At 44.2% G+C, this 12,933-nt stretch overlaps 2 protein-coding genes across 2 annotated transcripts in view; both read right to left on the reverse strand.

Moving 5' to 3' along the window:
- Positions 1-846: 846 nt before the first annotated feature.
- LOC116223520 (GTPase IMAP family member 4-like) lies at positions 847-11,444 on the reverse strand. Its single transcript, XM_031580568.2, has 4 exons — positions 11,180-11,444; positions 4,598-5,020; positions 3,134-3,196; positions 847-2,752 (listed from the first exon to the last, which is right to left on the reverse strand). The coding sequence occupies exons 1-4, from the start codon at positions 11,238-11,240 to the stop codon at positions 1,881-1,883; spliced, it is 1,419 nt and encodes a 472-aa protein (XP_031436428.2). The 5' UTR covers positions 11,241-11,444; the 3' UTR covers positions 847-1,880.
- A 1,477-nt stretch (positions 11,445-12,921) lies between these two features.
- Positions 12,922-12,933, reverse strand: part of LOC105906445 (myelin-oligodendrocyte glycoprotein-like) — an 11,683-nt gene continuing 11,671 nt past the window's right edge. The window contains exon 8 of the mRNA XM_042703172.1: positions 12,922-12,932. Coding sequence (XP_042559106.1) covers positions 12,922-12,932 — 11 coding nt within the window. The remainder of the gene's footprint in view (position 12,933) is intronic.

Below are 12,933 nucleotides of genomic sequence, written 5' to 3' on the forward strand. Positions count from 1 at the left end.
ATGTACTCTTTTGAAAGAAATGTCTTATGTTTAATTTTGTGGAACAGAATACTTTGTTAGAGTTAAGGAACTGTTTGATTTAAAACTTTGAAATTAAGAATATGAGATATAATTTACTTTAAGAATTGGAGTCTAGGTCTACATGTTGAAATGTTATGTTATACCAGGATAGATTTAAAATGTATTTGATAAAGATAGAATAAATCTACAAAGGGAGGAATATGTAGTATAGTTAAGGAAACGCGAACTACGGAAGCCAGGAGAGGAGACCGCGAAAGTACAGAGATAGGTCACATGTATGTTAGACGAACAGAGTTGACAATAAAAGAAGTTAATGACAACCAGTTTCTTTATTGGACAACACAACAAAAGGTAACAGATCATTTTTGCCAGATAATAAGACCCAATATCAGTGATAAGAACTTTGTTGACGTCATGCACAAGCTTCCTTGCAGTAGGCCTACCCTCTGTGAAAGGCTGATTAGTGACTGGTCTGCACAGGTAGGTGACAGGTGTAGGTTTTTCCAGCATAGAAAATGTTAAGGCCATTGAGGCAACTGAATGCATTGTATTCCTATATTCAGCGTGAAAATCAGATAGAGCTATGAACATACAGATCAGGCTTATAGACTCCAGGATCTATAACATACAGATCAGGCCCATAGACTCCAGGTCTTTGGAATTGTTTTTTTAGACCCATTCCGACTAAATATGTTATATAAATAGAAAGTACTTTATTATCAGATCTGAAATCAGACATATTAGATTACTATACCAATCTAATGGTATTACTATACCAAAAGTGATTTAAGAAACAAACAAACAAACAATAAGATTCAAAATACAATTTCAGTATAACATTTAATTAAAACATAGCCTAAGCACTTAACTCATTTAAAGATTTTACCACATTGAAACCCACTGCTTAAAATGTAACTGGTGAGACTGTTTTTCCTCATCTTGAACGCAATCCATAACATCAGCAGTTTTTAATGAACTTGACAAAGAAAAAATAAAATAGTCTTCTGATTATGAGTGTAATGTTATAGTGATAAAATATATATCTGACAGCCTGGCCAATGGCTATTTGAAAAGTATGTTAATATAATATCAAACAAAAACTTTTGCAGACCTGTCCTCCTTTATTAATGATGGACTCACAGGTCTAATATAAACACCACCCCTTTACAGCAGACCTGTCCTCCTTTAGTAATGATGGACTCACAGGTCTAATATAAACACCACCCCTTTACAGCAGATGGGTAATATATGTAATTGTATGAAACAGACACGTTCCCTAATCTTTATCATTCATCTCCATGGAGAATCATAGTGCATCTGGTCTCTTGGAATGTGTTTCTATCTTCTTGAGGGACTCAGTCACTCCACTCTGACTTGAGGTCTGTTGATGTTGAACATGACCCCTCTCCTCTCAGTTCTCAAACTCAGATTCACTATCGCTAGGCAGTCCTCCTAATCTCTCCACCGCCCCTTGAAATATGTCCATTAACTTCCCCTTATTCACTCTCAGTCTGTCCTTCATTCTTTTGATCTCTCTGTTCTTCTCCTCCATCTGTTTGTTGAACTCGCCCTCCATCTTGGTGATGCTGATGATTTTCTGTAGGCAAGTTAGGATGATCTTCATGAGGTTTCTCTCTGCTGCTCCCTCCCAGACCTCTATGTCATAGCTCTCTCTCATCTCCTCCATCTCCTTTCTGTGACTCTCCTCCATCTCCTCTGTCTCTCTCCACTCCCTTTTTCTCTTATTTCTCACACTGGTCAGCCTTCTCTCCAGCTCCTCCATCTCTCTCTTCTCCACTTTTCTCTTATTTGTCACTCTGGTCAGCCTTCTCTCCAGCTCCTCTTTCTCTGTTATCGCTTCATTCTTTTTCCTCTTCATCCCTCTCTTCCTCCATCTTGCTCTCCATTACTGTTGTTCTCTCATTTAATATTCTAATTTCTCCTTCAAGCTGCTGAATATCACTCTCCCGCTTTTCATCAAGTTCCTTTCTTTTCTCTATCTCCTCCATCAGTTTCCTCTCCTCCACCTCTTGTTCTTGCTGTATCCTTCTCTCTATCTTCCTGACCTGTTTCTCTGCCTCCTGGTAGGTCTGACTGCTGTAGAATCTATCTCTTTTTCCTGACACAATCTCATCTATCTTCTGTAGCAGCTGTGTGATCTTAGTGTCGTCAGGCCTGTCCTTAACGTTGAGAAGGTGACACCTGTTCCCACATTTCTCTACCAGCTGCTGGAGCTCCTGGCTCCCTGTCTGGAGCAACTCCTCCACACTCCTCTCTCCCAGCCCCTCAGCATTGGTGAAGAGGATCAGTGTGTGTCCCCAACAGCCCTCCCCAAACATATCCTCCATTTTCTCCAGCATCCTCATCTCCTCTCCTTCAGACGGCTCCACTGGAATCACCAGGAGGAAGGCGTGAGGTCCTGGGGCAGACAGACGGACACAAAGCCCCACGTCCTGTCTCAGGTCCTTCTCAGAGAGTCCACTGCAGAACCAGTCTGGAGTTTCCACCACGGTCACCCGTCTCCCAGCCACCTCCCCCTGTCTGCTCTCACTGTGCTGGGTCTCTGTGGATGTGTGTGTGAGTGTGCTGGCCTGCCTCCCAAACTCCTCTGTGCCCAGGATGGTGTTTCCTGCTGCCCTCTTCCCAGCTGTGCTCCCCCCCAGCAGCACCAGCCTCAGCTCAGACACAGCAGGAGACACTGGGGGCGCTGGACCAGGACTCTCTCCTCCCACTGCAACACACACAATCACACACACACACACACACACACACACACACACACACACACACACACACACACACACACACAATGACGTTAAACCATCACACACAGCTCAGTTATTACATAATCACAACAAGCAAACTAAGTCTATCATTTGTTAGTGAGACAAATATTGACTCTTTCAGCCTATGCAGCCAACTGTCTGGTTGCCATGGCTACTACTTACTGATAACTAAGCAGCTAGTTCTTCAACAGCTGTGAGAATGTTTCACCCATGACCTGAGCAGAGACACTGATGACGTACTGCATGGAGCTTTTATATTCCTTCAAGTACTGAGGAGTTTTCAAAACATTAAATTAATGACAGACTCAAAAAACATGAAGACTTACTGTTTGGACGAAGAAAATCATTATCGTTACTTCCACTTCTCCTGATTGGAGGAGGACCTGGATCTGGGAGCCCAGCAGAAACAGAAATTGGATCAGAAGCCCATTTCACTACAGTGGTAAAGCTATAAGTTTCACATGCTGGTCAGCAGGACTGTTTAGTGTCCAGAGTGTATTAGGTTTGCATTTCTCACTGCGGACAGACCCCCCACCCACACACACACACACACACACACACACACACGCACACACACACACACACGCACACACGCATACACATAACACACAGAAAGAGTTTAGAAATCAGATGTCTTTGTAACAGATTACCCAGTTATGATAAACTGTAGAACACTACATCAGGACATTGACAATAGCAAAGTGTGAGGATCATTTATGAAATGTGGTAAATGACCGAAGCGGCCCCATGTGTTGGGATGTGGGCTAACTGGAGTCGCTGGTGAAGTTGGGAAAAAATGGTGCAGGTGCTGGTTGTTTTGGTAGAAAAATAATGATTTATTTTCCTGGGGAAATTAGTCTCCTAGATTGACCTAAGCCAAGTTAACTAATGCACCCGAAACCATATACAGTATTTACCTCTTCCACACACCACACATATTATTGACATACATACATAATAAACATAACATCAAACAAGACAACTCCCTCCCCCGTGGGACGTGGAGAAATGCTGTTCCTCAGCGGCACACGCTTCTGCATACGAGCAGCAGGACAGGATTGGTGTGTGAGAGGGGAGAGTAACTGTGTGTATGAATTATCCAGGGTTGTGTGTGGAACAGAGAGTGAATGGGACATGAAATAGTGGGTACCGCACTACACTACATGGATGGTGATGATAATAAACAGGTGAACAGTGACAATGGTGGTTTACATGTTTTCTGCTTTTAAAGTGTGTGTCTGTGTGTGTTTGTGTGTGTGTGTGTCCAAGTCTCTCTCCCACTCTTGCAGGCCAACATGAGTCAGACTCAATGTTCCCTCTAAGCTGCGCGCGCGCGGCTGCACAGGCCAGTCGAAGTGGCCGCGCAATAGATTTTTCAGACCGCGCACATTTTTTATGAATGGGACATGAAATGGCGTGAGGAGGATCTGGATCTAGGTGTCCAACACAAAGATAAACTGGATCAGAAGCCCATTCAGTTACTGTAGTAGCAGTATACTGCAGTGTTTGACACTGTGAACAGCACTGAGTGAGACAGGATTAATGATACTGGGGAGGCTCTCCTCCTGATGCAACACAACACAGACAGGCAGAGACTGAGATTTGAAGGGAAAACAGGAACTGGAGCTGAGATGTGTGAATATGTCAGAGTGTTAATACCATGTGAGTGAAAGTAGCAGTTAATTTAATGGGTAATTAGTAGTTAGAAAGAGAATCACTCTTATTTGGGCCTCAACACACGGTCTATGTTACTAAACACTTAGGATAAACATCTCTTCTCTCACACTCACCAGTCAGCTGTTCTCTTTCTCTCTCCTCCAGCTGTCTGTTTCTCTGCTCCAGCTGTCTCTCTCTCTCCTCCAGCTGTCTGTTTCTCTCCTCCAGCTGTCTGTCTCTCTCCTCCAGCTCCCTGCCTTGTTCTTGTAGTTGGGTTCTCAGGTCCTGTAGTTGGCTGTTCCTGTCCTGCAGTTCCTTTTCCAGTGACTCCAGTTGTCTTATACTGGTCTCCAGCTCACTGGTCATGTTCTCCAGTAGTCCCTCCCTCTCCTTCTCTCGTTTAGTCATGTTCTCTAGATCTGTCTCTGTCTCCTGGAGGAGTTTATTCTTCTCCTCTAGTTCTTGTTTTGTCTTCTCCACCTCACTGGTCTTGTTCTCCAGTTGATTGATTTTCTTCATTAACTCATCATCTGTTGCCTTCCGCCATGGACGCAAAACTGGGAAGATACATGTTGTAAAATTTTCAGTCTTGTAGTGTGGACTATGTCATTAGTAGACAATTTCATTATCTAATACAAATACAGTCTACAGTTCATTTCCAATCACTTTACTGGTTTATATTCTTGCATTTGTGACATTCATGTTTCACACAGACACTCAGGAAGTCTCAAAACACACACACACACACACACACACAAATGTTTTCTGACAGAGGCCAAATAAAGAATGTAGGCTTTGGTATATGATTATTAAATTAGTTGAATTTAATCAAAATACTAAAGCTAGATAAAGAGAGGTGGCTTGGTAAAATAGTTTTTAAACTGGTTTAATTACACTAAATGACAAAGGCTACATGAAAACGTTGGTTTGGCTATATGATTATCAAACTGGTTTAGTGAAATAAATGATGAAGGCTTCCTAACTTGAGGTCAATATTAAATGAATGATGTCTCTTCTCTCCCCAACAGGACCTGCAGACACCCACCCTGTAAGGAGCTGCTGACCAGGAAGAGGTCAGTTCTGGTTTCATAACTCACTGAACACCATTATTCATACAGAGATAATCTGCATTTAAGCACCTGACAGTCAACCCTGTTTATGTTGTTGGCTGATCTGACTGGGTCAGGTAGAGTATGTGGGTAACACAGCAATAATCCAGTCACCACAGCAGATCTCAACCCAGTCACCACATATCAGATCTCAACCCATTTACCACATAGCAGATATCAACCTGACCCAGTCACCACATATCAGATCTCAACCTGACCCAGTCACCACATAGCAGATATCAACCTGACCCAGTCACCACATATCAGATCTCAACCTGACCCAGTCACCACATAGCAGATCTCAACCTGACCCAGTCACCACATAGCAGATCTCAACCTGACCCAGTCACCCCATAGCAGATCTCAACCTGACCCAGTCACCACATACCAGATCTCAACCTGACCCAGTCACCCCATAGCAGATCTCAACCTGAACCAGTCACCACATAGCAGATCTCAACCTGACCCAGTCACCACATAGCAGATCTCAACCTGACCCAGTCACCACATAGCAGATCTCAACCTGACCCAGTCACCACATAGCAGATCTCAACCCAGTCACCACATAGCAGATCTCAACCCAGTCACCACATAGCAGATCTCAACCTGACCCAGTCACCACATATCAGATCTCAACCTGTCTGGGCCATCTGGGTGCCCTAAGCAGAACTGTTTTCTGGTCACTGGGTTGATGTCACTGATGAGACGAACGACTGGGAACTTATGGCATTGGTATGTGCTTGTAGGTCTGTGTGTGTGTGTGTGTGTGTATGTGTGTATGTGTGTGTGTATGTGTGTGTGTGGGTGGGGGGGGGGGTGTAACTCTGTGTATGTGTGTGTGTGTTAGTCATCCATCCTACACATGAGCCAGTCATCCATCTCACACATTTCCTGCCACATCACTACTAGAATGACAACATGTCCATCAAAACTGACAGCATTTACAATATGTCATCAATCCTATTAGTGTTATCAATATGTCATCAATCCTATTAGTGTTATCAATATGTCATCAATCTTAATAGTGTTATCAATATGTCATCAATCCTATTAGTGTTATCAGTATGTCATCAATCCTATAAGTGTTATCAATATGTCATCAATCTTAATAGTGTTATCAATATGTCATCAATCCTATTATTGTTATCAATATGTCATCAATTGATACGTCATTTCCTGTTTGTTAGAATTGCTGCAACCTGCTGATTACTCTATACTCTTCTCTACTCTAAATTCTCTAAAAACCTCTGAGGCCATTTTCAAAATATTCTAGAGGATTAAAACACTGACTCTAGTTCAACGCATTCATCATCAGGATTTAAGGATTTGAGGCCATTTTCAAAAATTTCTAAAAAGAAAAAAACTCTTCTGTTTCTGAATCTCGTTCTTGATCGATGCATTCAATCATCGGTATTTGAGAATCTCTACTCTGCTGGACTATCATCTAAACCTCCAGGTAAACCTAAGGAAAAAACATACTTGTCAACTTTTTGCGGTGACAAACAACCTACAATAACTACAACAGCCAACTCACAGGTTAGCGGAAGGCGCTGTCATTCTTTTAAACAGAAGGCAGAAGATAAATTTTATCCTACAAACAGGTTTTTGCTTCTTCCTGTAAGCTCGAAGTTGTTTGAGCCATCGCTACATTAATACAACCTGTCCTAATTCTGACTCTGAGAAGCTAGCATTTCAGCGAGCCTACGGAAGCCTAGCAAGCAAACACCAGTCAAAGCTTAAAGTTTGACTACTTCACCGCGAGTCACCACGACATCGTAGCTAACAGAAATACATAAATACATAAACATCAACACGATACCAGCCCTCAGTGGTGCACCTGGATGCGACTCCTGCCTCCTGCTCAGACAGAAGGTTGTGGAACTTGAAGTCAGGTTAGCGAACCACTACCAGATCAAGCTGGAAGAGCAATTCATTGACTCCATTGTCTCTGTGGGTCCTCCTCGCTCATACATACACACTGGACATCTCGATTCCACTCTGCCCTGCATGAATCCTAACCCAGCCCACACCACCGCTCCCTGGCCACTGCTGGGGACCAAGCCCATCCTGCAGGTGAACTCCACTCCTCACCAGCCTGAGCTGGTGAACAGCTGGCAAAGCAAGCGTGACGGAAGGCGGTCGGGACGACACACTGAGCCAGGCCAGCCCTTGCAGCTGGGAAACCGCTACACCACACTGATGGAGGAAGAGGAGCCCCCTCCACTGATGACACACCTCCTCAGCCCCCCCTAGATGACATCCCCTCATCCCTGCGACCCCCCCGTGGACCGGCTCTAACGCAACACAAGCATCGTACCGATATCCAGCATCACCCACGCTAGCCTGCTTCCCATCCCGGGCCCTCAACACAGTCGGCATCCCCTTGACGACTTCTCCCGCTTGACGTGAAAAACCTCCACCCTGGTCATTGGTAGCTCCATGGTCAGAGATTTCTACATCCCCCCTTCACCTAGCGGTCCCTGCAAGGTTCACTGCTTCCCTGGAGCCAGGGTCCGTGACATTCACCGTAGACTCCCAAGCATCCTCACCGGCTACACCAAAATCAGCACCATAATTGTACATGTGGGCACCAACGACATCAGAGCGAGACAGTCAGAAGTCCTGAAGGCAGACTTCACAGCTCTCCTCACTACCCTCATGGACACAGGAAGACGGATCGTCATCTCTGGGCCTCTCCCTACCTACCGGAGACGTGCTGAGAGATGGTCCAGACTTTTCAACCTCCACACCTGGCTGTGAGCGACCTGCGCCTCATTAGACATTAACTTTGTTAACAACTTTGACCTGTTCTGGGAGAGGCCCGGCCTGCTGAAGCATGATGGCCTCCACCCAAACCAGATCAGAGCCAGTCTGCTCTCGGACAACATGAGGACCACCCTAAGGCATTGACATCCTGTAGAAAACATCACAGACTCATGCCCCCAGGCATTAACTCTAATAACACTGTTTATGTAAATTAATCTGAATCTGGCAATGTTTTCTACAGAGCAATATATGACACCACTACCTCAGAACAGGCTGCTTCATATAATATTATGGCATGCGCCTATAATCCTATTCCAATTTGAATCTCTACCCAACGCATAGTTAAAAACAAAGGCCATAGATACAATAGTAACAATAGAAACCCAGCGAATATTCTACCTTTACCTCAGCTAAACATAATTGGGTCTGCAGCTCTTATTGAAGCGTTCCCTCCCAATTATAGCTCTTTTCAGTCCATTAGAACTGGCAAAAAAGGGGGCGGGACAGCCACCATAACCACGGATGCCCTGTGCTGCAGGAGCATCTCCTTTGATGATTGTGCCTTGTTTGAATATAATGCCATAGTTCTAAAGTGCCAGCCTCCTGTTCTGACAGTAACTGTGTATAGGCCATCCAAGGAATGTCCCACTTTTCTAACAGACTTTTCAGAACTACTCTCCATTATCCACACAAACTACGATAAGATTATTATCATTGGTGATTTTAACATACATGTGGATAATGGGAACGACTCAAAGGCTAGGGATTGTCTATCGTCTATCTGTGACCCTGCTCTTTCTGACCACTTTTGTATTTTCTTTACAGCACTGGTACCTAAAGTTAAAAATAGTGCTGAATGTTCTATTAGGAAACACTATCTTAACTCTGCAGCAGCTGAGAGTTTCAAAGTTATGATGAACATAACGAGCACAAAAACCCCAGATGCGGGGCCATCATGTGTTAATGATTAAGTAACTACTCTCAATACAAAATCAAGGACAGCACTTGACTCTTTAGCACAATTGAAACAAAAAAAGGTTTTAGCCAAACAAAAAGCTCCATGGAGAAATGAGGAAATTATTCAATTTAAGAGATCTTGCAGAAGGTCTGAGCATACATGGAGATATTGATATTTTTATGGATTATCTTTCAGTCTTTCATAAAGCAATAAGAAATGCTGGGAAGTTTAATTTCTCTAATTTGATATCTATAAATTCTAACAATTCTAGGCTGCTCTTTTCAACAATCGACAGCCTTATAAATCCCACACCCAAAGTATTTGATGGTCTCTTTTCCACCTCCAAATGTGAGGGATTTGCGGCATGCTTTAGAGATAAAATGCTTCAGAGATTAGGTTGAATATTGATCAGGAAATTCCAAATGTCTTGTTTTTTGATCCCCTTCCACCTGCTGTAACAGTATGAGCTTTTTAACACTGGCTGATATAGAAATGATGAGCAAAGTAGTGTCACAACTGAAGCCATCCACATGTCCTCTTGTTCCAATTCCTACCACATTTTTTAAGACCATCTTTAACTCTGTGTCTAAGGACATTCTAGCCATTGTAAACTGTTCCCTGCTTACAGGTATTTTCCCATCAGAACTTAAAATTGCCCTGGTGAGACCCCTCCTGAAAAAAAGCAATTTAGACTCTTCAGTTCTAAACTATTTTAGACCCATCTCCAACCTTCCCTTTCTACGAAAAATCCTGGAAATGTTTTCTTTAAACAGTTAAATTATTTCCTAGATGCTAACTGTGCCTTTGACACTTTCCAAACTGGTTTTTGTTCCTATCATAGCACAGAAACGGCATTAGTCAAGGTTGTAAATAACCGCGGGATTAATGCTGACTCCAAAAAACTATCTGTCCTGGCCCTTCTGGATCTGAGCGCAGCCTTTGACACTGTCGATCATGATATCCTATTGATAGACTTGAAAATTGGGTTGGCCTCTCTGGTCCAGTCCTAAACTGGTTTAGGACCTATCTAACTGGCCGGGAATACGTTGTCGCCCTCGGAGACCACAGCTCAAAACTCGCTTTTGTCTGGTCTACCACTACTATCCTTAGTGACACTATTCCTAGAAGAAACCTGGTAAAGTAAGGGAGGAATTAATACTACAGACGATAGGTGTTCAAATAAATTAGTTGGAGATCAGTCTACAAAACCAGTAGGAATCTACATTAAAAGCTAGGAGCTAAGGCTGAGTCAGACAATGATAATGGCGTCGGATTAATATGTTCGTACCAAGAAAGGTGTTTTAATAAATGTTACGTTTTCAGCAAAGCGAAGAGAGAGACGCATCCACCCAAACCTTCTAGACGCCTATTCCCTCATTGGTCTAGGAAAGTTCCGTCTTACATCATCAATCCTATTAGTGTTATCAATATGTCATCAATCCTATTTTTGTTATCAATACATCATCAATCCTATTCGTGTTATCAATATGTCATCAATCCTATTATTGTTATCAATATGTCATCAATCCTAGTATTGTAATCCATTAAAGTTTTTTGGTGCACCTGGTGCCTTTGCAGTAGATTGTTGTTATCCATTGCTTCATGTTATTGTTTTCATGAAATATAGTGTATAACCTATATTGGTTTAATGGTGTAGTAGTCTGAAAAGTAGATAGTAGATCGTTGTTATCCATTGAAAATGTTTCATGTTTTTTGGTGCACTTGGTGCCTTCACACAGTCCATGCCCTGCGTGTACATAGCGGCAGTCCTGCAACCAATCATCTCCACTCCTCACTCAAATGGCAAAGATCCACCAATCATCTCTACTCCACTCTCTCACTCAGCAGTAATCAGATCTCAACCAATCATCTCTCACACTCACCCAGAGACTTGACAGATTCCTCCTTCCTCTTCCTGTCTTTAGCAGTTATCTTCCTCTTCATCTCCTTCTCCACTGTAATACCAGAGTAGAGAGATGAGCTCTATGAAGCCTAATAGACATGAACACACATGGAGCACACACACACACACACACACACACATAAATACATCTGGAGATCACAAACACTTACCTGTATAAACACACACAGAAACACACACACACACACACAAATAACTCTGGAGATCACACACACTTACCTGTATTAACACGCACACAAACACACACACACACACACACACACACACACACACATACACACACAAATACCTCTGGAGATCACACACACTTACCTGTATTAACACACACACACACACACACACACATATATATAAGTGAATATGATACATTATTTGCTTGTGTCTTTGGGTGTATGTGTGTTTGTGTGTTTTTGTGTTTGTGTCTCAGTGTGTATATTTATGTGTGTATGTGTATTTGTATGTTTATGTATGTAAGTCTATAAGAGTTTTAATGTTTGTAGTGTGAGTGTGATTTAAGAGAACCTGCTTTCAAATCAGTTATCCACTTATCAAAGCTCTACCACTGAGTTTAATCGCCCTCTCTTTCTCTCTCTCTCTCTGTATATTTGTATGAGTTTGTCAATGTATGTGTGCCTGTGTGTGTGTGTGTGTTTGTCTCTGTGTGTGTATCTGTGTGCATGTGTGTGTGTGTGTGTGTGTGTGTGTGTGTGTGTGTGTGTCTGCATGGGTTTGTAAATGTGTGTGGGTCAACATGTGTGTTACGGCCTTACTAATAAGGCCAGGGGCTCCGCCCCTTGTTGTGTTACGGCTGTTGCTTATCTATCCTGCAGGGTGCTGAGTGCCGAACAGATAATGGGCTGGCCTATAAGAGGCTGGGGTTTGCCATGGACGGTCTCTGATCTAGATCTGGCGAACGGAACCCGCTTCGCTTTTGGCCCTGTGTGGGCGTGGTGTGTCCCGAAGAGGACGTCTCGCCCGGGCCGCTAGAGCGAGGCATCCAGTGCTGGAATACCTCCCTGCTCTTCTGCTGCTCCTCAAACCTGGCAGCCATCGTGTCAACGGCTTCGCCGAAGACGCCCTGGACAGAGACCGGGGCGTCGAGGAGCGGTGCTTTCTCCCTGTCAGAGAGTTTAGCCAGCGACAGCCACAGGGACCTCTGGGTAGCCACCGCGGTACCCATCACCCTCCCCAGGGCCTGTGAGGTGCACCTGGTCAGTCGGAGCGAAAGATCCGTCGCCCGACGGAGCTACGCAACTGACGGGTGATCCTACCCCAACAACAAGGCTAGCTCAGTCAGGAGCTTTGCCTGGTAGCGCTGTAGCAAGTAGGCTTTCTCCGCCAGCGCCGCCTGGTGCCTGGCCACTCGCGTGGGAAGGAGGGGCTTCTGGCCGAGGCGCATCGTGGGGGAGGCGGGCGAGAGGTAGCCCACTACTGCATCCTCCACCTTAGGGAAGGAGAGGTAGCCGCTCTCACTAGCCCTGTGGAGTTGCATGTACGGGGCGAACCCCGGCACTGGGGCACGGCCCGAGTAGGGGGTCGCCCACGTCGCCTGCAGTACCTTGTGAGTGTGTGTGTGAGTGTGTGTGTGTGAGTACCGCACTACATGGATGGTGAGGTGTGTGTGTGTGTGTGTGTGTGTGTGTGTGTGTGTGTGGGTACCGCACTACAGTGATGGTGAAACGGGTGAACAGTGATAATGGTGGTTTACGTGTTTTC

The sequence above is a fragment of the Clupea harengus genome, chromosome 2 (assembly GCF_900700415.2).
Source record: "Clupea harengus chromosome 2, Ch_v2.0.2, whole genome shotgun sequence".
Classification (NCBI taxonomy): Eukaryota; Metazoa; Chordata; class Actinopteri; order Clupeiformes; family Clupeidae; genus Clupea; species Clupea harengus.

Excerpts from the sequence above, each read along its gene's own strand:
- LOC116223520 (XM_031580568.2), bottom strand. The coding sequence starts at position 11,240 with ATGAAGAGGAAGATAACTGCTAAAGACAGGAAGAGGAAGGAGGAATCT. Across the intron at positions 5,021-11,179 it reads GGAATCTGTCAAGTCTCTGG|TTTTGCGTCCATGGCGGAAG; the intron begins GTGAGTGTGAGA and ends GTATCTTCCCAG. Across the intron at positions 2,753-3,133 it reads TGATTTTCTTCGTCCAAACA|TGGGAGGAGAGAGTCCTGGT; the intron begins GTAAGTCTTCAT and ends TGTGTGTTGCAG.